General features: G+C 50.5%; 8 protein-coding genes across 9 annotated transcripts; 5 read left to right on the top strand and 3 right to left on the bottom strand.

The window, feature by feature from the left end:
• Positions 1-9: 9 nt before the first annotated feature.
• LOC136187168 (uncharacterized) lies at positions 10-2,902 on the top strand. The gene is made up of 11 exons (XM_065974714.1): positions 10-531; positions 586-680; positions 743-884; positions 946-1,033; positions 1,087-1,306; positions 1,364-1,513; positions 1,568-1,592; positions 1,641-1,778; positions 1,835-2,254; positions 2,310-2,545; positions 2,603-2,902. The coding sequence occupies exons 3-11, from the start codon at positions 782-784 to the stop codon at positions 2,732-2,734; spliced, it is 1,512 nt and encodes a 503-aa protein (XP_065830786.1). The 5' UTR covers positions 10-531; positions 586-680; positions 743-781; the 3' UTR covers positions 2,735-2,902.
• Positions 2,706-3,922, bottom strand: LOC136187187 (thioredoxin-related transmembrane protein 2-like). The gene is made up of 8 exons (XM_065974737.1): positions 3,772-3,922; positions 3,655-3,718; positions 3,484-3,597; positions 3,356-3,432; positions 3,184-3,290; positions 3,066-3,131; positions 2,893-3,019; positions 2,706-2,842 (listed from the first exon to the last, which is right to left on the bottom strand). The coding sequence occupies exons 1-8, from the start codon at positions 3,898-3,900 to the stop codon at positions 2,759-2,761; spliced, it is 768 nt and encodes a 255-aa protein (XP_065830809.1). The 5' UTR covers positions 3,901-3,922; the 3' UTR covers positions 2,706-2,758.
• Positions 3,923-3,964: 42 nt separating this feature from the next.
• On the bottom strand, positions 3,965-5,150 carry LOC136187185 (arp2/3 complex-activating protein rickA-like). Its single transcript, XM_065974735.1, has 5 exons — positions 4,785-5,150; positions 4,501-4,733; positions 4,368-4,450; positions 4,243-4,320; positions 3,965-4,188 (listed from the first exon to the last, which is right to left on the bottom strand). The coding sequence occupies exons 1-5, from the start codon at positions 5,125-5,127 to the stop codon at positions 4,038-4,040; spliced, it is 888 nt and encodes a 295-aa protein (XP_065830807.1). The 5' UTR covers positions 5,128-5,150; the 3' UTR covers positions 3,965-4,037.
• A 9-nt stretch (positions 5,151-5,159) lies between these two features.
• On the top strand, positions 5,160-6,930 carry LOC136187174 (AH receptor-interacting protein-like). The gene is made up of 6 exons (XM_065974722.1): positions 5,160-5,302; positions 5,358-5,549; positions 5,605-6,343; positions 6,455-6,505; positions 6,564-6,814; positions 6,864-6,930. Exons 1-5 carry the CDS (start codon positions 5,222-5,224, stop codon positions 6,779-6,781), a joined length of 1,281 nt encoding a protein of 426 aa, XP_065830794.1. The 5' UTR covers positions 5,160-5,221; the 3' UTR covers positions 6,782-6,814; positions 6,864-6,930.
• A 1-nt stretch (position 6,931) lies between these two features.
• On the top strand, positions 6,932-8,770 carry LOC136187175 (T-box protein 12-like). The gene is made up of 7 exons (XM_065974724.1): positions 6,932-7,136; positions 7,193-7,292; positions 7,364-7,643; positions 7,711-7,881; positions 7,929-7,996; positions 8,043-8,146; positions 8,199-8,770. Exons 1-7 carry the CDS (start codon positions 6,932-6,934, stop codon positions 8,534-8,536), a joined length of 1,266 nt encoding a protein of 421 aa, XP_065830796.1. The 3' UTR covers positions 8,537-8,770.
• LOC136187179 (HAUS augmin-like complex subunit 7) lies at positions 8,544-10,277 on the bottom strand. Its single transcript, XM_065974728.1, has 10 exons — positions 10,268-10,277; positions 10,098-10,208; positions 9,942-10,048; positions 9,821-9,897; positions 9,704-9,765; positions 9,305-9,648; positions 9,141-9,240; positions 8,925-9,090; positions 8,817-8,869; positions 8,544-8,763 (listed from the first exon to the last, which is right to left on the bottom strand). The coding sequence occupies exons 2-10, from the start codon at positions 10,134-10,136 to the stop codon at positions 8,638-8,640; spliced, it is 1,074 nt and encodes a 357-aa protein (XP_065830800.1). The 5' UTR covers positions 10,137-10,208; positions 10,268-10,277; the 3' UTR covers positions 8,544-8,637.
• Positions 10,167-18,685, top strand: LOC136187146 (protocadherin Fat 4-like). Of its 2 annotated transcripts, XR_010669857.1 has the most exons (6): positions 10,167-10,415; positions 10,472-11,278; positions 11,332-11,454; positions 11,518-11,640; positions 11,797-18,502; positions 18,580-18,685. XR_010669857.1 is itself a non-coding variant. In XM_065974678.1 (5 exons), exons 1-5 carry the CDS (start codon positions 10,364-10,366, stop codon positions 18,444-18,446), a joined length of 7,749 nt encoding a protein of 2,582 aa, XP_065830750.1. In that variant the 5' UTR covers positions 10,167-10,363; the 3' UTR covers positions 18,447-18,453. The 2 variants fall into 2 exon arrangements, 1 of the variants encoding a protein (XP_065830750.1); XM_065974678.1 differs by lacking the exon at positions 18,580-18,685 and having other exon boundaries at positions 10,478-11,278; positions 11,797-18,453.
• Positions 18,609-22,639, top strand: LOC136187150 (uncharacterized). The gene is made up of 7 exons (XM_065974685.1): positions 18,609-18,750; positions 18,804-18,878; positions 19,124-21,229; positions 21,286-21,409; positions 21,460-21,971; positions 22,027-22,127; positions 22,181-22,639. Exons 2-7 carry the CDS (start codon positions 18,806-18,808, stop codon positions 22,637-22,639), a joined length of 3,375 nt encoding a protein of 1,124 aa, XP_065830757.1. The 5' UTR covers positions 18,609-18,750; positions 18,804-18,805.
• The last annotated feature ends 87 nt before the right edge of the window (positions 22,640-22,726 follow it).

Raw genomic sequence — 22,726 nt, 5'->3', positions numbered from 1 at the left:
CGAGGACCGTTTCTTTATCTCGACAACGCGTTCGGTTTGCTTTTCTCACTTTGCTACGCTATTGCGCTTGCCTGCGCTGCCGGCTTTCTTAATTGCAGGATTACGCTGCAGCGAGGCTCCCGCATGGGAGATAGTAGCCTTGTGCTTCAAGTTGCCGCCTCCACCGGCCGACGGTTGTGCTCTGCTGCTACTGCTGCTAGTTCCGCTTCCCTCTGCTGCACGATTTGACGTCTGATAGTGCGTTCCTTTTCCTGGCGACTGAGTTGATGCCCGCGAATCTTCTGATTGGGCGTCAAACGAAATCGATTTCACTAGAGTGGACCGTCGTTATTATTGGTCCTACTGTATAAGCTAAAAGTTCTACCTCTGAAATCGGGATCATTCACCAATGCTGTGCACACGGTCTTGCCCTCGGAAGCTGCAAGACAGCAAGTGGTTTTGGATAGAGGAGGTGCGAAATGTTTTTGTCTAGGTACTTGTTTCTACTTTCACCAACACGTAGCTGCCCCTGCTGGGAAGGAATTCGCTCGCGTAACTCATCATTCTGTATCGTAAATTTTTTATAATGCCATTTTCGTCACACAGATCAAGAACATCTGCAACGATCCTATGAAAATGTACTCAACGTCACTGGACAACCCACCGTCTTCGCAGCAGAGCTTTTGGCAACGCTGTCTGATGTACTCCAACAGCACGTGTGCTCTGCATTTGGCATTTAGTAATTCCTTCCGATCATCTACAGAGATGGACACTCAATCAAGCTGTTCTTTCCACGGGATGAATGTATATCATCACCAAAGCGAACAGTTATGAACATGATGCAAGGTCAACGGTTTCTATGAAACCTTCTTCAAGTCCGATAGAGAATTTTACGTCATTGTCACGTGAATAACTAGCCCTCCAACACATGTATACGGGAGTCAAGTGTACTTTTGCCTATTTTAGTATTTTTCCGGTGGCGTGGCGTGTGGTCCACCGTGAGAATGGCGTTTCGAGGCAGGCGAGTTGGCTACGGCAGAGGGTTTCCACGAAGGTTCGTTGCAAAGACTTTCGCCCAAGTATTTTTTCATTTTGCGTCGTGCATAGAGCCGAAGATAGCTATGACGGAACAATTGTGCGTTGCGTCGAAGTCGACAGCAACTTGATGGGTCTGGTCGTGGGAAAAGAGGCGAGGAACCTTCGCGCTATAGCCGACCGAACGAACACGCGCGTCTATGCGAGACGCTTCGAACGAAACCGAATCTACATCGAAGGGAATTCGAGAGAATCGGTCGACAACGCGGAAATCGAAATCAAACGATCAGCGGTGGGGAAGTCCCACGTGCGCATAAGAAAAAGAGCTTCGCCTAATAAAATTAATTAGACGAATGCACGGAAACGAGTCGGCAATGCGGGACGACGAGATCTCTGGTCACTGGGAATGAAGGTTGCAGGTGGGCGTGGTCATCTCTGCTTCAGAGATGCGGGACAGTGTCGTCAACATGCCTGCTACCGTCTCGTCTCGTCGCCTGAGGTGAAATAGTGTCAAGGGGACAAACGGTTTGATTGGGGAACCTTGTTTGTATAGGCAGAAGATGAGTATGGGGATGAAGGTGGTATACGTTTGATCTCAGGCGAATTGAATGTGAAGAATTTCTTAGGTCTTGACTTTGCTCTTCCAAATTCAGCAAAAGGCACCTTGGACGATTTTCGCAAGCAGTATGGTAAAGAAGGAGCGTCCGCCTGCTTCAGCATCTGGTTTCACATAGGACAGATTCACGTTGGCGGACTAGACTCAGGTGCATAGGGCTTATTAGTCTCTAAAACGATTTGCCTTGATGCCGTGCTCGTTCAGATACGGATGACCGTCGGCGCGTTTTCGCTCCGCTGGAAGCTCAAAAATTCATGGAGAGCCCCAAACGATTTCGTCACTTTGACGGGGGCATCGAGAAGGGGCTAGAAGACATCGAGAAACTGAAGGCTTACTTGGAGAAGAACGCCAAGCACGTGCAATCGTACGTTCGTCACGACGTCGCCTTTGCGTCGCCTTCGGGGAAAAAAATTTCCTTCAAAGTCTGGGTTCCAACGGAGGGGGTCAGGAACGAGGAGCCGGGAACCGAGCTTATGGACCGCTACACGGGCAGCGAAAAAGTCGTCGGAACGAAAATCGTGAAAGCTGGGCCGGGACTCCTGTGCGTTGGACTCACGGATACTTTTCGAGGAGATATCGCATTTCCTGATTTGCCTTACGACTGTCGACTTCTCGTCAAAGCAGGTGACGAAACAAATGTTTATCCGCGGATTTATACTTTTGAAGTTTTATTCTCCAGGATCCACTGCTTCGCCTGATGTAAATGAAGACGAGTTAGACACTCTCCTCTGCGAGTTCTGCGATCGGGTGGAGGTGGACGGATGTGAGATTCACATGCCTCTTCCTCCCGACGGATTCAAAATTGTCTACGAACGACGATCGAATCGCAGCTGTTTCCAACACATGGGATTCGTCGTGACGCTGTCTGACGATAAGGAAGTCGACAAGGCACACCAAGACGAAACCAGGGAAAAGGTGCGTAAAACGGTGACCGTTATAAAAGGGTTTTGAGGAGGATAGCGGGTGTTCTAGATTGACGTAAAAGTTGAAAGCCAAGTGTGCGATGCTTTGCTTGAACGTGGAGACTGGACGTCTGAACAACTTATGCCTGATCTACTCGCGGCACTCAACTTCATACGCGAGCTGAGCGGCTATATTTCGTGAGTACTGTAGATACAGACAACGCCGCTATTCTTTTTTGTCTTTTCCCTGTTTCGGTTTTGAGTACTTTTGTGCCAGAGTTTTGAGATCAAACGACCAAAGAACATTTTCCTAAGAGTATGTGCTAGGTGTATTTGTAATCGAATAAGAAGTGTTGGTACCTGCGTGAAATCGAATGGTTCAATTCGTTTATTAACGAATTTAGGTTGACGGCCCGTCTCTTGACCATTTTCGAATACGACAATGGTAGGAATTTGTTTTGTGCGATATGACATGTCAATTTTGTATCTAGAACGAGCTTTGTTCACCCCTTATTAATTAAATAAGGAAGTACCTGTCAGCTGCCGGTGGATATCTGCTGATATCCATTTTTCCAAACATGATACGTTCGCTGGCATACCTGATAGATTTTCCCAGAATACAGACTTAGATAAATGGCTAAACTGACTAACGTTTTTGATAATTTGGTGAAAGGTGCCACGGCACGAACCGAGGGCGAAGCCCAAGGAGCGTAAAACAAGACGACCCAAGCTACGTCAGGATTATTATTCAATTCCTCCTAATCATAAAGCAAAAGGAAAAGTGTTAGAAATACTGCAGTCTCTACTGAGTAAACGAGCTCACTTTCAGTGATGGACCTGTGAGCTGCTTCACGTTTCCTTCACCGGAATAAGGAGGCTCCGGAAAGGCGAGAAATAATACTAGAAAAATCAAAGTGGTGCAACGCATTTTTGAAAGAAGCAATTGCTTACCGACTAAAGCGATTGCATACCAAATCATTAATTTTTTACTAGTTTGAAAAAATAGCACGAGATTGGCTACTTTGGCAAACATGAAGAAAACGGATGCACAAGATCTCCAGTCCCCTTTTGACACGGGTTAGCCAATCAATGAATGAATGAATTATCAATGATTGTCTTTACCTAGGAACCGTCTGGCTTTGATTGCCACGATAACGGAAAGTAAGATGTAGATTTCCGCCTCTGTCTACGGGAAAAAACAGGTAGGAATAAATACTGACGACTTCTCGCGAATCTCACCGTTATCAACTCGCATCTCTTGTCGTCGAAGAGCTTGTTGCACACAAAGGGAACAAGACGAACAATTAAATAGGCTGCCGAAGCAAATGTATTGAGCACATAGTGAGGTTTTAGGAAATCCCAGTCCATTTGGCGTCGTTCCCGTATTGGAGTCACCGTGCCCGTATATCGAATGACGACAATGAAGTGAAATCAATCAGGTCAAAATAAATCTGATTAAATTGCGCAACACAGTACTAAAATTATAACAGAGTACTACTAATTCACTACATTGGACTGTCAAAAACACTGTCATTCTCCTTGCTGGGACTTGGAGAATAAACGTTCTGAAACTTCTTGATCAGCTGCTGGTTAAAATATCTAAACTCATCAGTTGCCCTTGTCTTTTTCTTCTTCAACGGGGTCCCGCCAGGTGACCTGGAGTAGAGAGAACGTCTGCACACGGACGACTTTGAACTGAATTACTTTTACCTGAGTTGAGTTTTCTTCAGTTGCTTTCGTGTCGTCGAGTCTTTTAGTTCATCAAGAAATGCCGTGTGATGAGTCGCACTGAAAAGTACTCAGTGGTGAGTGAAGAGGTACAAAGATTGCTTTACCTTCGTTTCAACGGCTTCCTTCTTAGTGCCAATGATTTAAAGTCAACGTTTTTTGAGCAGAAGGCTCCTCGAACAACAGTCCTCTGTATATGAAATATGGTACATTGAACACAAAGAATATCACTTGGAATACCTTGTCCAATTTTCCTGTTCTTGGTAGAGGCGGAGGTGGAGGCGGAGGTGGAGGTGGAGGTGGAGGAGGCCTGTTTCTTCGAAATAAATAATGCTTTTTGCTCAGTTTTCTTGGAATGGGAGTGGGAGTCGGACTGTTCTTGTCCTCTTCTTTTGACGCCACTTTCGCCGCCGCCTTTCGCCGCTTTTCAGCCAGCCGTTTCGAGCATCGCCGACCAATCTCACCTTTGTCACCTTCATAACACAAATGAGCAACGATTCCATGATTAATCGATTGGCGCTCACTTTGCGAGTAAGCGAAGAGGCGCGTCATCTCCTCTTTCATTTCCGCTAACTGTCGATCGCATTCTTCTTGAGAAACGGCCGCGGGCTCGCCGCCGCCGGTGATCAGCGACCAAAATCGAGCTTTCAAATAGGAAAGCATTCCCATCTCCGCTTCTTCGTCCTTCTTTCGTCGCTTGATAATGTCGTGATACACGGCGGGATTGCGATCGAGGTGAGCGAGCAATTCTTGCAGCGCTTTCTCCGTCTCAACGCTGCTCTGGCTTTCAAATTCAGCTACGCTGATTTTGCTACAATAGGAAACAGCCGCCGGTTTCGCTTCGTCGTAGTCGTCGATGTAGCTCATGTTCAAATTTTTCTGCAGCTACGCATGCCTAACACGTGACTCCGTTCGGAGAAGAAGCTTTCTCCAGAAAGCATATTTCTCTGTCGAAGCGACCATGAACGTTTGCCCAGGGGTTGTAAAAGAACTTTTGAGTAAAGGCGAGGGCGAAACGCCGACGTTTTTGCACAATACGAAGGTATTTTGACATCGAAACGACAGAAATATTCGTTCTTTCCATTTTCTTTTTCTAGGCGACGTTTCATTTTCGTACTCTGGCCAAACAGAAGGGGAGCGATAGCGAAATCGTCATAGACGACAGCCGAACAATGGGCTGCGGTCCTTTCGAGCTTCTAGTCGGACGAAAATTCAAACTTTCCGTATGGGAAGATCTGGTGAAAACGATGCGTCTCGGAGAAAAATCCAAGTTCACCTGCTCCAAAGAGGCAAAAAATCGCGAATTTTATTTTTTCACTAATTAATTAATTAATTAACATGTAGCTGGTTTCCGATTATCCACTGGTATCAAAAAGTCTCCGCTACGTTGCCAAAGAGAAACAAGGGACAGCGAGAGAAGAAGATCGACCCGTTGTCAGGCATCGTTGCATGGCAACGGGCCTGAACGAGCATCATCATCACGACGATCATCATCACTCCGAAACCGGTTACGCCGACTTGGACGATTTAGACGAGCATCCGCGCGACTTGACGTTCGAGATCGAACTCCTGAGCACCGAAGCGGAAGGAAACTACGAAAAGGCAATCTGGTCGATGACGCCCGACGAAAAACGCGACGAGATACCGCGACTCAAAGCGAAAGGAACGGCCCAATACAAAGCAGAGAACTACAAAGAAGCGGCTCGATTCTACGGCATGGCTATCGGCTGCATCGAGGAATTACTGAGTCGCGAGCATCCGAAGAGCGACGTCGCCTCGGCACTCGAAACCCAAAAAATTCCCCTCCTATTGAACTATTGCCAGTGTCAGCTGAATCTCGAGGAGTACGCCGACGCGATTCGTCACGCGACGAGCGTTCTCGAGAAGGAGCCGGATAACGTAAAGGCGCTCTTTCGTCGAGGTAAGGCGTACGCGGCGAGTTGGATGCCGCAGCTCGCGCGTCGCGATCTCAAGCAAGCGGCCCAACTCGACGGGGGGCTCGTTCGCGTCGTTGCGCGCATGATGCGCGAGTTGGACGACGTGCAGCGGCAACGGGACGCCGAAGATCGAGCTCGGCTTCGAGGTAAGGGCATATTTCGATCAGATTAGGGCTCCATTGCGTTGGGGGCTTTGCTCTGAATTTTTTATTAATTCTATGCGGCACACGTGCACTTTTGATTGTGTTTGTTGACAGCTGGCGTTTCTCGTGGACCGCAACTTCGTAGGAGGGTGACAATTTATTCGGGTAGGAGTTTTCGTTCGAATCGTGCTAAAATGAAGCCAATTCGCAATTCTCGCGCTAGCAAATCGATTCGGGTTTCCATGTCAATTCGTTGGGTTCTCGGAGGACGTCGCATTCGCACTTGGAGCGCATTTTCGTCGGGTGGGCCGCGTGGACAGATTTAATTACCCTAGCACGACCCACACGAGACGTTCGTTCGCTCGCGAAGACGATAACCTTTCCATTGACCTCGTGCGACGTCTCGTCGTCGAATCGGCGCTCGCGTCCAATCGATTGTAGCAGAATCGACGCTAAAAGGCTCGTTTTCGACGAGTAGGCTGTTATGATCGCACGTCAACAGCCTATCAAAAACAAATTACAGTTTCCGAGGTGTTGACGACCCGACTACAACGGCACCGCACCAACTGGGCCGTCACGCGCATTCGTTGCATGCGCGCTTCACCGAGCGCGTGCATGGCTGCTGAAGACAAAATGCCTTCGTCGTCGTCGTCCGCGACGGCGTCTGTAGCGCTATCGAAGAAGGCCAAGGCCTTCTCCGTGGCTGCGCTAATCGCCGTCGCGGAGACGCCCACCGGAAAGGAAGACCATCGGCGATCTTCGTTCTCCGCGTTTCGTCCGCTAAGACCGCGCGGTAGTAAGTCGCTTAGTCGCGAATGCATCGATCCTATGCAGTCGACGTTTTGCGAATAGAGAACTCTCTCGATGACGCGCGCGTCGAGCTGCACGACTGTCCTCTGTGGCGGCGATTTTACGAACTAGGCACGGAGATGATCGTAACAAAGGCAGGCCGGTAAGTAGCCGCAGGGAGCGGTGTGCAGAGACAGGAAATCGTGAATACTTAATTATTATTCTTCCTTACAGACGCATGTTTCCAAATTTAAAGTTCAACATCAGCGGACTGGATCCGACGAAACGATATCACATGTATTTGGACATGGTCGCCGTCGACGATCGAAGGTACAAGTACGGCTATCACAATTCCCGTTGGCTCGTCGCCGGACGATCGGATCCGCCGCCCGTCGATCCGCCGAGCTACTACGTTCATCCCAGTTCGCCTTCGACCGGCGCAATTTGGATGAGACAGGTCGTGTCGTTTGACAAAGTCAAGTTGACAAATAATGAGACGAATGGAAGCGAACAGGCAAGAGGAGTCAAAAAAACACACCTGGTTCCACCCATCGATTTAATTGATTCTTCGTCTCTTATAGCTCGTTCTCAATTCCATGCATAAGTATAGACCGAGATTGATTGTCGTCGAGGCGAAAGAAAACGAGTCGCCGCCCAAGTTATCTGACTTGTATTCGTCTTCCTGCGATTGCGTTCAGTTTACTTTTCCGGAGACGGAATTCATTGCAGTCACCGCGTATCAAAATCAACAGGTGATTGGCGATTATTGATTTTTTGTTTGAGTAACAATTTTTCTCAGATAACCAAGCTAAAAATTGACTGGAATCCATTCGCAAAAGGATTTCGGGAGTCACGCGAGTCAGGAAGGTACAGAGGGCAATATAGAATTTCTTATCCCATATCAACTGTTCAGATTCAATGTCATTGACTCGTGCCTCGAAGCCTTTTACAAGCACACGCCTCAACAGCAGAAACAACCAGAATTTATTCCATCATTCCCACAGCGCAGCGCGCCACGTAAAAAAATTCCCATGTGCATGTGTGTACCTTTATCAATTTCTCTGCGCAGATAATTCCTACGTCTCAGCTCCTTCTGTTGCCCAACAAGCTATGCTGCACTGGTGCCGCCAATCCACGCCGTTCAACAGCTGCCTTTCTCCCTCGGTGTTTGCTTCGCCGACGATCTGCAGCCGTCACTATTCTCACAGCATAGTCTATTCGGCGCGTCCACCTTTTTCACCGGTGACAGACGATAGACAGCCCCGTTTAGACCCGGAAAAGAAAGCGGAAAAGAAAGTCGACGCCGGGGAGCGTAAGGTAAGCGACAGTCAACCGCGGAGAAAAAGAAAGGCGACAGGTAATAGCCGCAGCGCATCGACGGGAAAGAGAGCCAATCACAATAGTTAGAGTACTGTAGGAACTGAAATGTATTGCGAGAGAACCAAACACAAGTCTATAGTAAATGTACAGAGCTTTAGTCAGCGATAATAGAACGCAAATGCAGAGTTTCATTGACGAGCAGCGTCTTCGAACAGTTGATAGGCCAATTGGTTAGTACCCTTTTTGTGGCTACGTTTCATGGGACGCGAAAGAGACTCGTGGGCTTTCCTTGCAGTAGAAAGATCATCAAATAGCTAAAGAGAGTCGTTTTTTTCTAAAAGAAATATTTAGAACTGTAGAGTCATACCGCATTCAGTTCTTTCATGCATTTCTTGATTCTCTTGCTGGTCGGCCCAATTTCTGCACAGACACGACGCGGATAAAAGCACTAGATAATTTCCCGCCCTTTCGTTACCTGACAAGGTAGGGGATCGTTTTTTCGTCCACGGCTCCATTTCTGCGTCGTAGGTGTGACAGAAGCTGGCAACGAGTTGACTCAGAGTCGAAAGCGAGACGGCGAGTCCCCGACCGATTTTGTCGACGCCTCTTTGACGAGTTTGATCAGTCGCACTGGAAGCCGTCTAGAGAAGAAATAATCAATATATCTAAGAAGGTATAAAAACCGTCTCGCCTCTTCCTCGAGAGTTTCGACTTGATTACGAAGACTATCTAATTTCTCTGACAATTCTTTAGCCTGCAAAGAAAGTTTTTCACCGCCTGGCGGTTTAACTCTAGCCAAAAGAACAATTCTCTCTATCTGACGTGCAAATGACTCTCCCCCTTTGGCAGACTAACTTTTGTGACCTTGATTTTTCCCTTGATGTACTACTCATCACAGTCTCGTCAAGGCGATCGCGACAAATCTGCATCATATCGGGCGGAAAAAGTTGACAGGAGGACGTCAAAGCTTCGGTGACGTCGACGTGATTGGCAATCGTATTGATCAGATGCCGAGCGCGAAGCATCTCCTCCCGGGCGCATTCGAGCGACGTCGGCTCGAACGGCATCGTCGTCGTCGTCAAAAGAGAAGACGAACCTCTCGCCGCCGACGCCGACAGTTCCATATCTTGCGCAGTGCAGACAAGATCGATGAGACGATTCATAAATTCTGTCTGCCGACTTTCGGTCACACCGACTCCCTGGTAAAATATAATGGGCCATAATTACTGTATGGACGAATATCTCGTAGGCTACTCGAATGAGATCGTAGTCATCTGAACGGCAGAGACCGAGGATTGACGCCACGAACGTCAGTCCTGTGAAAGAAGAAATAGTCGAAGGAGGGCGTGAGAGAGAGAGAGAGACGCGTACGCTGGATTCTCGAGTCGGTGCGATGTTCCGAACGATCGAATTGGCTGTCGACGATCGAACGAAGCTCGGGATCGAATCTGGACGGCTCGATTGATGCTACTCCAGCGCTTCGATTACTTACTTGGTAAAGAGCCACTGAAGGAGCCGAATTCGCGGTTCGCCTGGCTTGAAAATAAGCTCTTTGATCCAGTCTTCGCTCACGCTGTCAACGTAAGGACATGCGAGCTCCTAAACAACTCGTTCGATGTTCATAGAGGATCGAGACGTTGGAAAGTACGTCGAGCCTTCTTTTGAACGACGCACCCAAGGCGGCCATCTCTAAGACGAATGCCCGGATAACAACAAAGCCTTGGAAGAAGAGAAAAGCCGTAGCTTGCTTCGATATACACTAGAATGGAAAACATTATTTACTTGAGGTATTTTCGACAACTGAGGTCTCACTGAAACCTTCTGGGGGGGCTGTTTCGACGGAGATAAATGGGCACGTGAGTCGTGGCGTTTGTTGTCCGGCGCGTCCTGGTACAAAGCAGAGGAGGAAACGCGATGCGATCTTTCCTGATCCTCTTCCTCCACTTGACTCTCTGTCTACGACCGGGTAAGGATCCTAACAGCGTTCCTTTGCCTGATCTTATTGAATTCTCTTTCTATAAGCGTTAGCTGTACAGAATGCCGTTCCCTACCTCATATTCGCCAACACGGTCGACATACGTCGCATCAACATCGACGTGACGAACTACCGGTACGTCGTACGAGGTCTGAGTCGAGTGACGGGACTCGATTTCGACTTGAACAAGAACGACGTCTATTGGACGGACACGGCGACGAAAAAGATTCAACGGGCTCCGGTCAACGGCGGCTCGATCACCGACGTCGTGACGAACAGTCTCGGAACGCCGGAAGGCCTCGCAGTCGATTGGCAAAAGCGACGACTCTATTGGACGGACACGGGCAAGAACACGATCGAGACGTCGGATTTGAACGGGAACGGACGAAAGACGCTTATCAATGTGGGACTCGATCAGCCGCGCGCGATTTGTCTCGATCCGACGAACGGGTGGGTGTACTGGAGCGATTGGGGTTCGGTGCCGAAAATCGAAAAGGCGAAGATGTCGGACGGGTCCGGTCGAGTCGTCATCGTGCGATCGGGAATTCGGTGGCCTAATGCGCTTGCTTTGGATTACGACGAGAATCACATCTACTGGGCCGACGCGTATTATAGGAAAATTGAAAGGGCGGATTTGTCGGGGGCAAATCGAAAGTTGATCTTGCTCGGACAGACCGTTTATAGTCCGTATCACATGTCGTTGTACAAGAAACGGATCTATTGGACGGATTGGAATTTGCACAATCTCAATCACGCTGACAAGGACACCGGATTGGATAGGGTTCGAATCACGGGAGGAATGTCGCGACCGACGGGAATTCACGTTGTTCATCCGGACCGTCAGCCCAATATAGGTATGACATGGAAATGAGAGTCCCAAGTTTTTGACTCGGCCCTCTCTTCGTAGGTTCTAATGAGTGTTTGGTATTAAATGGGGGCTGCGATCAAATTTGCACTGATACCATTACTAGTTTCAAGTGTTCTTGCAAGGCTGGTTACACGTTGCTAGCCGACGGGAAAACTTGCAAAGGTATCGTTGAAAACTCAATAGATAGATAGATAGCTGTTTTTCAATTTTTTGCCTTCTTCGAAGATATCAACGAATGCAGCGCAGGCAATGGCGGATGCGGGCAAGTGTGTACAAATCAACCAGGCACCTGGAAATGCTCCTGTCTATCCGGCTATAAACTCGGATCAAACGGAAAATCATGTGTCGGTAAGTGATTCCAATAGAGTAGTATGTACAGTTCTCACAGATTAGAGACTACGGTACACTTGCATTCTATCTTACACCGTTAAGACCACCGCCACGTCTCTAAAACATGCATATAAAAATTGAGAGTACTGTATTTCAGACAATTAATATTTTTAGATCAAGACGAATGCCAAGCAAACAACGGCGGCTGCGAATTCAAGTGCGTCAATACGCCGTCGTCGTACTTTTGCTCGTGCCGCACCGGCTATTCGCTCCGCGGCGACGGCAAAACCTGTCAGGATACGAACGAATGCGCGTCGTCGTCGCTGAACCAGTGCCCGTCGGACGCGACGTGCGTCAATCAAGTAGGCTCGTACACGTGTCGCTGTCCGACGGGAAAGCACTACGACGTCGCCACGACGACGTGTCGCGACTACGACGAGTGTCGCACGGTGGAGAACAAGTGCCAGCAGACGTGCACGAACACAGTCGGATCGTACGTGTGCGGCTGTCTGAAGGGATACACGCTGAATTCGAACGGTTTGACGTGCGACGATACGAACGAGTGCGCGACGTCGAACAAGGGCGGTTGTCAGCAGGCGTGCGTGAACACGATCGGCTCCTTCGCGTGCGCGTGCAATCAGAAAGGCTATCAATTGAACGCCGATAAGAAAACGTGTTCGCTGGTCGACTGCGGCGCGCCGAATCACATAGCCGGTTTCGTGACGACGTGCGATGGATCGGCGTCGCCGTATCGATACGGGAAGCGATGCACGATGAGTTGCAGCGTCGGCACGCTCTTCGGCGATTCCTACGTCGAGTGCCTCGACTCCGGTCGGTGGAGCGCGCCCAATAGCGGTTGTCGCGGGTCGTCGTCGGTGCCGAATCGTGCTCCGACCGACGTCAAGGTAGGCGCCGCCAAAGTGGCGGAAAATTCGCCCACTGATGCGATCGTCGGACCGCTGTCGACATCGGATCCCGACAGCGGTCAGACTCACCAGTACGTTTTGGTCGACGGCGATGGCGGCGCGTTTGGATTGGACGCGACGTCGAATACGATTGTGGTTAAAGGAAAATTGGACTTTGAGACGAAAGCGAAGTATCAGATAAAAGTCACGTCGACTGACAACGGCAAACCTGCCATGTCAATAACGAAAACTATCGCTATCACTATTACCGACGTCAACGAACGACCCGCGACGCCGACTCTAAGCAAAACGACTGTGAAGGAAAATTCCCGCAACGGTACCGTCGTTGGAACGTTTAACGCCGTCGATCCGGATCGACCGGCGCAGAAGATATCGTACAAGTTATTGGCTAACGATCGCGATCATTTTCGAATCGGCGGTTCGGCGTCAAATCAATTGATCGTCAATAAGGCAACTCTCGACTACGAAGCAGCAGTCAAGCGACACCAGGTGACCGTTCAAGCGACGGATAGCGGATCGCCTCCGCTGACGAGCACGTCCGTCATATCGATTTCCGTCCTCAACGAAAACGATCCGCCGACGGATATCTCTCTGTCGGGTACGACGGTGAAGGAATACGTGTCGAGTGGCGGCGGCGCGAAATCCGGCGACGTCGTCGGCGTGCTTTCGTCGACGGATCAAGACGCGAACGACGCTCACACGTACGCGCTCGACGTCTCCACCGACGGACGACTCAAAGTCGTCGGCGACAAATTGATCGTCGACGACGCGACGAAAATCGATTTCGAGACGAAACGAATTCTTTCCGTCACCGTGACGACGACGGACGGCGGCGGAGCGACGTTTACCAAATCGTTTAAGATCACCGTGCTCGGATTGAACGAACCGCCGACGTCCGTCTCGTTGTCGTCGTTCGCCGTTCTCGAACATTCGCCGGTGGGAACTGTCGTCGGCACGCTCGCCGCGAGCGATCCGGACGTCGGCGACGCGCACGCGTTCGTTCTGGCGTCGAATCCCGGAGACTATTTCGCCGTGTTCGGATCGACGATCAAAGTGAATTCCGTTCGTCTCGATCACGAATCTCAACCGAATGTGACGATTCGAGTCAAGGCGACGGACAACGCTGGTTTATCTGTCACCGACTCGCTGACAATTGTCGTCGACGATCGCAACGAGCCGCCCGAGAACGTCCGACTCGTTCCGTCGAGCGGAAAGGCGTGCGTGTCGACTCCGTCGCCGCTCGGTCCTTCCAAAGTCGTCGGCGACGCTTGCGTTCCCGAGAACGTTCGTCGAGGAGAAGCCGTCGGCGCGTTGCTTGCAAGCGACGCCGACGGCGACGCGGTAACCTATTCGTTGATCGATTCGACGGGGTATTTCAATTTGACGGGTTCGAGAAATAGTCGAGTCGTCGTCGCTAGAGATGGCTTGGACTACGAGTCGATCTATTTGGGAACGATCGTTACATTGACGATTACGGCGGCAGATTTGTCCGGGCTGACGACGACGTCCTATTTCAACGTTCGCATACTGAACGAGAATGATCCGCCGGAAAAAATTGCGCTCAGTTACCGTATCGTCGACGAGGCGACTCCGGTCGGTAGCGGATTCGCCACGTTTTCGGCGATCGATCAAGACGGCGATTCGCTGACGTTCACATTGACGGACGACGCCAATGGACTCTTTCAAGTTACCGGTTCTCAGCTGCAAGTTAAGAAATCGCTCAATCACGAAACGAAAGCGAAACACACGATTTCCGTCTCGTGCACTGACGGCGTCGCGACGACCGGACCCAAGTCGTTTGTCATAGAAGTGAAAGACTCAAACGATTCGCCTATCAACGTGACGATGAATTCGACGACGATACGAGAAAACGAGCCAATAGGCACGATTGTCGGCAACGTGGTGGGAACGGACGAAGACGATAAAGAAGTTCTCACCTATTTCTTAGACGACGACGGCGGAGGCTATTTTGAACTAGGCGTCATTGCCGGAGAATGGGTTTTGAAGACGAGAGCGATTCTCGATTACGAAGACGATAATGAGTATCTAGTCATAGTTCGCGTTTCCGACACGAAAGGCGCGTCGAAATTCGAAGTCTTCAGAATTGACGTGATTGATGTGAACGAAGCGCCCGAGCATTTTACGCTGCATCACAACGCGGTGGCGGAAAATCAACCGAACAACACCCTAGTCGGCGTTTTGACGGCCAGCGATCCAGAAGGAAGTCCCGTTCTCTTCAATATAACGAAGGACGGGACGAAATCGTTCCGACTAGAAAACACGGGCAATTCCCCTAGTCACAGTGCCGTCGCTCTGAAGACGACTCGACCTTTGGATTACGAATCGGCACGCGACTACATAATCGAAGTGACGGCCGGCGACGGGTCGTCGATTCCGCCGGCGAAACGTGTCTTTCAAATATTCGTTCTCAATCAAAACGAAGCGCCGTCGGCAATTTCGTTGAGTCGAACCGACGTCGACGAAAACGTCGCACTTCAATCTACTCTCGCCGTCATTTCGGTGACCGATCCGGATTCGTTGTTTGTGCCGCAGTCGTTTACGTGTCACCTTCTAGAGGACGCCAACGGGAAGCTTCGAATAAGCGACGACGGCTTGCGCGTAGTCGTCGCCGACGCGATCGACTACGAGCAGACTTCGTCGCTTTTTATCAACGTCCAATGTTTCGACCAGGGAAGTCTCTCGACGTCGCAGCACTACCGAATTGCCGTCAATAATTTAAACGATCCGCCAACGGGGATCGAGTCGGCCGACGGTCGATATACGATCGCGGAAAATCGTCCCTCTGGCAGTCTAATCGCTCAGTTGACAACGATTGATCAAGATGTCGGGGATAATTTCACGTATACTATCGTCAGTGCGTCGGCTTCGTTTCGAATCGACGGCAATCGGCTTCTTACCGTTACACCGTTTGACTACGAATCGACACCGTCGCACTGGCTAGAGATCATGAGCACGGACAGTGGCGGACTCTTCGTGACGGCCAACGTGACGGTGACGATTACCGACGCCAACGATCCACCATCGACTATAATCATTCCAAGCGGGTTGTCCGTATTGGAAAACACGCCAACTGGGACTCTTCTCGCCGTTCTCGATACGCTTGACGAGGACGCTAATCAGACTCATCGATACGCTCTTCGCAGTGGCGTCAAGGCGTTTAGTTTGTCGCCCGATGGTCGGCTCGCTGTCGCCGACAGTTCTCTCCTCGATTACGAAACCCGACGGAGTATTTCGATTTCGGTGACGAGTACTGATGACGGGTGGGGATCGCTTTCCGTTACGCGCGACTTCGTTGTCGCTCTCGTCGACGTGAACGAATCTCCCACCGACATTACTCTGTCGAATCTGACGGTCGCTGAAAATAGCCCGGGAGCTAGAATATCTTCGATTCAAGTCACCGATCCGGATTTGTTTCTGCAGCAGTATTATGATTGTTCGCTGAAGGAGGACGCGAGCGGAGCGTTCGTCATTTCCGCCAACGATCTCGCATTGGATCAAAATGCGACGCTAAATTACGAAAAGAACAAGACGTTTTCCATTCTGATACAGTGTACAGATAACGGAGGATTATCGGTCACTAAGCAATTCTCTGTCGGCGTCGTCGACGTCAACGATCCCCCATCGGACGTCATCGTCAGTGAAACTACGTTGAGTCCGCGTCAGGTAGCCGACGAGGCGGCGAAACGCGACCTCGTCACCGTGCCGACGTTGAGCATTCGCGAAAATAGTCCGTTTCAAACGATCGTCGGATACTCGTACGTGATCGACGAGGACGCTCATCAGGTGCATCGTTGTCGATTCGTCGAGACGGCTCCGTTTGTAGTTCGAAACGGCGCGACGATTGTTGTCGTCGGTGCCGTCGATTTCGAGAAAAACAGCACGTACTCTCTGACTCTTCTCTGCACCGACAGCGGCGTGCCGGCGCTCTCTGTCGCGCGAGCCGTCGGCATCAACGTCGTCGACGTGACCGAACCGCCGTCGGCTATTCTTCTCGCTCCTAAAAGCGTCGACGAGAATCGGCCGAGTCGGTCGTACGTCGGCGACGTCGACTGCGTCGATCCGGACGTTCGGATTGTTCGCCCATCTTTCGTCTACTCCGTTTACGATCTCGGTTCGCCGTTTACGATTACTAACGGCAGTCGATTGGTTACGACGCGCGAGTTGGACTACGAGCAAACTCCTAATATTTCCGTCGGAATTGAAGTGACGAAACTAAGCAGTCCTCCTTTGAAATTTCGACAGAGGCTCGTCGTTCAGGTTAAGGACGTCAACGAGCCAGCGACGGACCTCTACATCGGCAAAACGTCAAAGAAAACGATAGAAGTGAACGAAACGGCGTCACCGGGCGATCTAGTCGGTCTTCTCCGACTCAACGATCCGGACCTAAACGATCGCTTTCATTTTCAAATTCTTTCCGGTAGCAATGGGACGTTTGATACGACGGCCGACGGCCTAAAAGTGAGCGGAAATCTGAACGCCTGGCAGCAGGACGAGTATCAGATTCTCATTCAAGGAAGCGACTCGGCGGGCCACAGCGTCAAACAATTCATTTCGGTGATTATCGTCGAAGTCGATGCCTGCAAGACGAATCACGGCGGTTGCAGTTCGTACGCCGAGTGCTCGCGAGGCGGACCCGGTCAGGCGGCGTGTAAGTGTTTGCCCGGCTTTGCTGGAAACGGTCGCCAATGCGTCGACGTCGACGACTGCACGCCCGATCCGTGCTACGGTCCGCACACGGATGCGAGCGGCGGCGGATGCCGAAACGGTTTTGGCGGCGTGTTCAACTTCTCCTGTCCTTGTATCGACGGCTGGGCTCAGCCGAACTGTCGCGACGAAGCGGACGAGTGTCTGACGACGATCGCCTGCTTTTCGAACGGTACCGAATCGTGCATCGATCTTTTTAACGGATTCAAGTGCAATTGTTTGCCGGGATGGACGGGTGGACGGTGCGAAATCAATCCAGATGACTGTGCGGCGGCGGCGGCGGCGACAGCGGCAGGCGGACGTCCACTATGCAGTGGACACGGCACGTGCGTTGACGGCATCAACGGATACTCGTGCGACTGCGACGATCCATACATCGGCGTCGACTGCGATACGGACGATACAATCTGTCGATCGGGCGAAGCTGACTGCCGGCACGACGGCAAGTGCATTTCGTATCCGGACGACCCGAAGCGCTACAGCTGCGTGTGCGAGCCACCGTACGGGCACGATTGCGAAGGATGCGCCGACGGGTACGAGCGCGGCGCCGAAGGCACTTGCGTCGATCGCGACGAGTGTGAATCGTCACCGTGCGAGAACGAGGGCACCTGCGGGAATACGATCGGTTCGTTCACGTGCAACTGCACGTCGCCGTGGATCGGGAAATGGTGCCAGATTGATAGCGAGCGAAGTACGGGAAGCGGGCCATCGTCGGGCGTTCTGTGGGCCGTCGTCGGCTTGGTTGTAGCTCTCGTCGTGCTCGTTACCGTCATCGCGCTCGCTTGGTATCGATATCGTCGTCGTCGTCAGATCGTATACAGAGGAGACAGGGCTGTGTTCGATAAAAATTCTCAGTCGGTCGATATTGCCGCTATGTCGCCGCACTTTCAGACGGCCGTCGAAAGGGCAGCAGACGGAGTCGAATTTGTGAATCCGGCCTTTTTCGAGCATGAAAGCGACGGGGCTCGACCAGAGGGTGCTCCGCAATACGATGCGAATCCTATCTACGAGTCGTCCGGCATAGAAGAGAACCCGTTGTACGATTCTGCAGTCGAGGGCACGAGCGACTCTCTTCAAGCGTACGATAATCCTGTTTATGATAGCGACACGTGGGGCAAGCGTGGCGGCCGTAAGTGGGCCAAGAGACCGGATTCTATGCAGTTCGGCAATTGAATCGACGAAAAGCATTCTGGCGTATCGGATTTTGACGTATCTTCACAAAAGCTGGTGTATGAATTCGTGTCTGTCTCGTCCATCCGTCTCCTTCGTCAATTGAGTCTGATCTATTGATTGTATCGCTTTATAGATGTGCGGGCGTTTCCGAAATGTGTGGTCTCTGTCTCACGTGAATAGATCGAGAATCGTTTGTCGTCACCCATTTGGCCTACGGCGTCCGGAGGGAAAGAAGCTTTCTACTGCGTCAGACCGCTCTTCTGTCGAATTTTTAATAAATTCTCCACCGCTTTGAATTGACAAGGTACTCTTTTGAATTCGAGGGCGTTTCCCGCTTCTACGAAGCTTATCTTATAGATATGGCGCATTCTGGGATACGAATCCTCATTCTTGTTGGAGCCGTATCTTCACTCGCCGGCTACGTCGAAGCAAGTAAGACAGAGGAACGCATACTGTAAAACAAAAATGAGACAGTAGCTTCCTTTCGGGTGGGCTCTCAACGATAACCGAAACGAAAAGATTACTTGAGAGATTTGACCGTTTTTAGTTCCTGAAACACGCCCTATCTGTCTAGCCGCCTTGACTCAACCCAGCCCCTTTACTAACGCCGCCTGGCTCTAGCTTCCTCACTTTCGTAGCATTGTGCACGATCTCGTGACTTCTGTCTCTCTTCGTAGTCGTAGCTGGTCCAGTGCTCTTCATTGATTTGCCGTACAACGGCTACATTGAAGCAAATGCGACCAACGGCAGTACGGTGTGGCGAGTGAAACATAACGACCCACTCCAGAGAAACGTTCCCCTGGTAGTCGACAGCAACGTCACGTCTGATCTCAAAATTTTCACTCTCGTCCAAAACGACGACAAAGTTCTTCTACAACTCGATATTAAGGGCGGAAGCGTGACTCTTGCCAAAAGTGGTCCAGCCAGTGCCTCCGATAAATCTATCTACTACACGGTTATCGCTGCGCGAAGACCGGTCGTCGGAATATCGGAGCATGCCGTCAACACCACGCTTATAACACTGACTGTTGTTAAAAATTTGAATGCTGATGCTCCAACATTTAATGAAAGCACTTATGACGTCAGTGTGCCATACGATGCCAGCGTCGGCTACTCCGTTGCAACTGTGTATGCAACCGACAGTCAGACGAATGGTGTTACGTATCAAGTGGAAAGTGGAAACGATGGAAACGTTTTTCGCTTAAATTCGGCATCGGGTCGTCTTGAATTGAATACGAAATTGAGTTCTTCGATTATTATGTACAGTCTCAAGATCAAAGCTTTCGACAAAGGCATTCCTGTGAAATCATCAACAGTGACCGTGACTATATCAGTTCTTTTCCCAACGACAGCTTCGCCTACCACAGTTGCAACCACTCAAGCAGTGACGACGGCAATTCCGACTACTCAAGCGGCGACCACCTTAGCTCCGACAACAAAATCGGTTACCACGGCACCACCGACTACAGAAACCGCGACTACCCAAGCCCCAACCACTACTTCATCCCCAACTACTCAGGCGGCGACGACGTTAGCTCGAACTACTCAGCCAGTGACGACATTATCTCCAAGTACTCAGACGGCCACCACGTTAGCTGCAACTACTAAAACGGCAACCACTTCAGCTCCGAGTACCCAGGCGACGACTACATTATCTACAACCTCTCAAGCGGCGACCACGTTAGCTCCAACTACTTTAGCCTCAACTACTCGGACGGCGACTACAACGGCGACTACGTTAGCTTCAACTACTAATACAGCAACCACTTCAGCTCCGACTACGTTATCTCCAACCACTCAAGCGGCGACCACTGAAGCGGTGACCACTCAAGCGCCGACTACTCAAGCACCGACTACTGTAGCCTCTACTACTAATGTGGCAACCACTTCAGCTCCGACTACTCAAGTGGCGACCACTTCAGCTTCCACTACTGAAACAGCAACGACTTCAATTCTAACTACTCAAGCGGCGACCACTTCAGCTCCCACTACTGAAACAGCAACGACTTCAATTCCAACTACTCAAGCGGCGACCACATTATCGCCAACTACTCAGGAGGCAACAACGTTAGTTTTGACTACTGAAGCGGCAACGACTACAACTCCGAGCCCAACTACTCAAGCGGCAACCACGTTAGCTTCGACTACTCTGATGTCAACTACCAAATTGGCGACGACTTCAGCTCCCACTACTGAAGCTGGAACGACTCCAATTTCAACTACGCAAGCGGCGACGACATTATCGTCGACGACATTATCGTCGACTACTCAAGTGGCGACGACAGTATCGTCGACTACTCAGGCGACGACTACGTTAGCGTCAACTACACAAGCAGCAACCACGTTAGCTTCAACTACACAGGCGACGACCTCTTCAGCAGCTAGTGAAACGGCGACTACATCAAACCCGACTACTGAAGAAGCGACAACCAGTTCTGCTCCCACTACTAAAGCAGCAATGACTTCGACTACTCCCAGTTGGCCTTCTACAAATGAAACGACTCAAGTAGTGGTTACCTCGGCTACTCGAACGGCAACAGCCTCGTCTTCAACTTCTGAAATAGCGACTACTTCAACCTCTAAACTTGAAGCAGCAAATACCTCTTCTCCTAACATTTCAATCACACTTCAGCCATTGACTACTTCATCGCCACCTACGGAAAACTTAACCATTGCGACACCACAACCGCGTCCTAAACCAACGCACGGCGGCGTTATCATAGTTAATCCTACAGACAAAATAAGTCGTCGTCCAACAGATGCTACAACGGCTGTTCCTAGTGGTAATGAGAGACTTCCCTAGTTGTGCTACGAAGCACGATTGCTTTTTATCTTTCAGTTACTGATTCTGGTTCCCAATCGGCTTCCAGCTCTCTGCCAACGTGGGCGCTCGTGTTGATACCCGTAAATTTGGTCATTGTCATCATGGGATTTGCTGTACTTGTTTGTCTAAAATGCAGAAAGTCAGCGATAAGATTTAATTTATTATTTTATAACTGTTATAATATTGCAGGTGGCGAAAAGCGGAACAACGCAAGCCTCGGACGGCTCGAAAGCCCAATTCCTTTCTAGATGGATGGCTTTCGACTCAACTTGACTACGTCAACTCCAAGAGATCCAAAGACAGTTCGGTGGCGGAAGACTACCGAAATCACACGCCATTTTTCGGCGAAGCTTGGGAGCTGCACGAGCACATGCGCCGCGAAAAGGACATCGAGCTAGGAAACAACGTTTCTACCGCCGCCACTGCCGCCGCTCATGCTCGACAGAGCAGCACGAAAAGCACGAAGAGCCAGTCGTCTCGACACGGAAGTCGCAAGAAGAGTAGCAAGCGGAAAGACCGAAGCACTCGCAACGACGACGACGACGAGATGGAGTTTGTTGAAGAGTGGTCGTCCGTTTCGCGAGCGCAAGAGGAGCCGCTTGACATCAGCGCAATTAGCGCGGCACCCCTATTGCCCCGACCCGATCGATTGGACTGGAAGACGAATCCGCTCCAAGCCCAAGGAGTGGATAATCCAGGAAGTGCGTTCCTGATACTGTATCAAAAGAGTATTTTTCATTGTCTTTCTCGCTTTAGTGTTATACGAACCAGAAATTCCTCCAGCGCCACCTGTGTTTGCTCCGGAGTATTCGTCGTCGCCCGTTCAGCCGGCTCAACAGCAATCATCTCGTCTATCGGTAAATTGCACTTCAGTAGTCGCTTTTTAATTTGTATTTTATTTCCTTTACAGGACGCTTGGCAGGAATTCGAATATCGTCCTACCCTGACTAAGATAGTCGAAGAGCCGGACGAAGATCGCGGCTCGGAAAAGGTCGCTCGACCGCTTTCTTTCGTCAGCGGCACGGCGGCAGAGCGCAGAAATAATCGCGCAAGGAAGCAGCGAACTGGAAACACCGACTACCTGGAAGACTACGAGTCGAGCACCGACGAAGTATCCGACGTCGGCGAATTTCAAGAAAATCCCTTATACGACGATAGGCGATTGAATCGGTCTCTGTCGCTTCCTCAGTCGCGAATGGCGCCGTCCTCGTTTTCTTATGGAGCGCAGGCTCCGGGTAGGGTGCCTATACGATCACACTCACTACGGAATACCACTCAACTGAGTCGTGAAGAGTCCGAAAGGCTGTCTCTGAGACAAGCTCTCGATGCATGGCATATAGGCCAAGAAGCTGACTGCTCTCACTTGTAAGGTTAGACGATTATAAGCAGACCTACAGTACAACTCAGGCTTACATTTTAATTAAATAATTGGGGTGCTATGTTAATTAGGTGATTA

The sequence above is a fragment of the Oscarella lobularis genome, chromosome 5, assembly GCF_947507565.1.
Source record: "Oscarella lobularis chromosome 5, ooOscLobu1.1, whole genome shotgun sequence".
NCBI classification, from domain to species: domain Eukaryota; kingdom Metazoa; phylum Porifera; class Homoscleromorpha; order Homosclerophorida; family Oscarellidae; genus Oscarella; species Oscarella lobularis.
Note: the sequence above shows the minus strand (reverse complement) of the source record. Positions and strands in the feature narration are given on the sequence as shown.

Bases quoted from the DNA above. Each gene is read 5' to 3' on its own strand.
- LOC136187185 (XM_065974735.1), bottom strand. From the start codon at position 5,127: ATGAGCTACATCGACGACTACGACGAAGCGAAACCGGCGGCTGTTTCC. The intron at 4,734-4,784 runs GTGAGCGCCAAT...TGTGTTATGAAG, and splicing joins CCTCTTCGCTTACTCGCAAA to GTGACAAAGGTGAGATTGGT. The intron at 4,451-4,500 runs GTATTCCAAGTG...TTTCATATACAG, and splicing joins GAACAGGAAAATTGGACAAG to AGGACTGTTGTTCGAGGAGC.
- LOC136187146 (XM_065974678.1), top strand. From the start codon at position 10,364: ATGCGATCTTTCCTGATCCTCTTCCTCCACTTGACTCTCTGTCTACGA. The intron at 11,279-11,331 runs GTATGACATGGA...CTCTCTTCGTAG, and splicing joins GGACCGTCAGCCCAATATAG to GTTCTAATGAGTGTTTGGTA. The intron at 11,455-11,517 runs GTATCGTTGAAA...CCTTCTTCGAAG, and splicing joins CGACGGGAAAACTTGCAAAG to ATATCAACGAATGCAGCGCA.
- LOC136187187 (XM_065974737.1), bottom strand. From the start codon at position 3,900: ATGGACTGGGATTTCCTAAAACCTCACTATGTGCTCAATACATTTGCT. The intron at 3,598-3,654 runs GTAAAGACAATC...CCGTGTCAAAAG, and splicing joins CAAAGCCAGACGGTTCCTAG to GGGACTGGAGATCTTGTGCA. The intron at 3,132-3,183 runs GTTAGTCAGTTT...AAAATCTATCAG, and splicing joins TTCACCAAATTATCAAAAAC to GTATGCCAGCGAACGTATCA.
- LOC136187150 (XM_065974685.1), top strand. From the start codon at position 18,806: ATGGCGCATTCTGGGATACGAATCCTCATTCTTGTTGGAGCCGTATCT. The intron at 18,879-19,123 runs GTAAGACAGAGG...CTCTCTTCGTAG, and splicing joins CGCCGGCTACGTCGAAGCAA to TCGTAGCTGGTCCAGTGCTC. The intron at 22,128-22,180 runs GTAAATTGCACT...TTTCCTTTACAG, and splicing joins AGCAATCATCTCGTCTATCG to GACGCTTGGCAGGAATTCGA.
- LOC136187168 (XM_065974714.1), top strand. From the start codon at position 782: ATGTATATCATCACCAAAGCGAACAGTTATGAACATGATGCAAGGTCA. The intron at 1,514-1,567 runs GTGAAATAGTGT...TTGTTTGTATAG, and splicing joins GTCTCGTCTCGTCGCCTGAG to GCAGAAGATGAGTATGGGGA. The intron at 1,593-1,640 runs GTGGTATACGTT...AGAATTTCTTAG, and splicing joins AGATGAGTATGGGGATGAAG to GTCTTGACTTTGCTCTTCCA.
- LOC136187175 (XM_065974724.1), top strand. From the start codon at position 6,932: ATGCGCGCTTCACCGAGCGCGTGCATGGCTGCTGAAGACAAAATGCCT. The intron at 7,644-7,710 runs GCAAGAGGAGTC...CGTCTCTTATAG, and splicing joins AGACGAATGGAAGCGAACAG to CTCGTTCTCAATTCCATGCA. The intron at 7,882-7,928 runs GTGATTGGCGAT...AATTTTTCTCAG, and splicing joins CCGCGTATCAAAATCAACAG to ATAACCAAGCTAAAAATTGA.
- LOC136187174 (XM_065974722.1), top strand. From the start codon at position 5,222: ATGAACGTTTGCCCAGGGGTTGTAAAAGAACTTTTGAGTAAAGGCGAG. The intron at 6,344-6,454 runs GTAAGGGCATAT...GTTTGTTGACAG, and splicing joins AGATCGAGCTCGGCTTCGAG to CTGGCGTTTCTCGTGGACCG. The intron at 6,506-6,563 runs GTAGGAGTTTTC...TTCTCGCGCTAG, and splicing joins GAGGGTGACAATTTATTCGG to CAAATCGATTCGGGTTTCCA.
- LOC136187179 (XM_065974728.1), bottom strand. From the start codon at position 10,136: ATGGCCGCCTTGGGTGCGTCGTTCAAAAGAAGGCTCGAC. The intron at 9,898-9,941 runs GTAAGTAATCGA...CGAGCCGTCCAG, and splicing joins CTTCAGTGGCTCTTTACCAA to ATTCGATCCCGAGCTTCGTT. The intron at 9,649-9,703 runs GTAGCCTACGAG...ATATTTTACCAG, and splicing joins ATGACTACGATCTCATTCGA to GGAGTCGGTGTGACCGAAAG.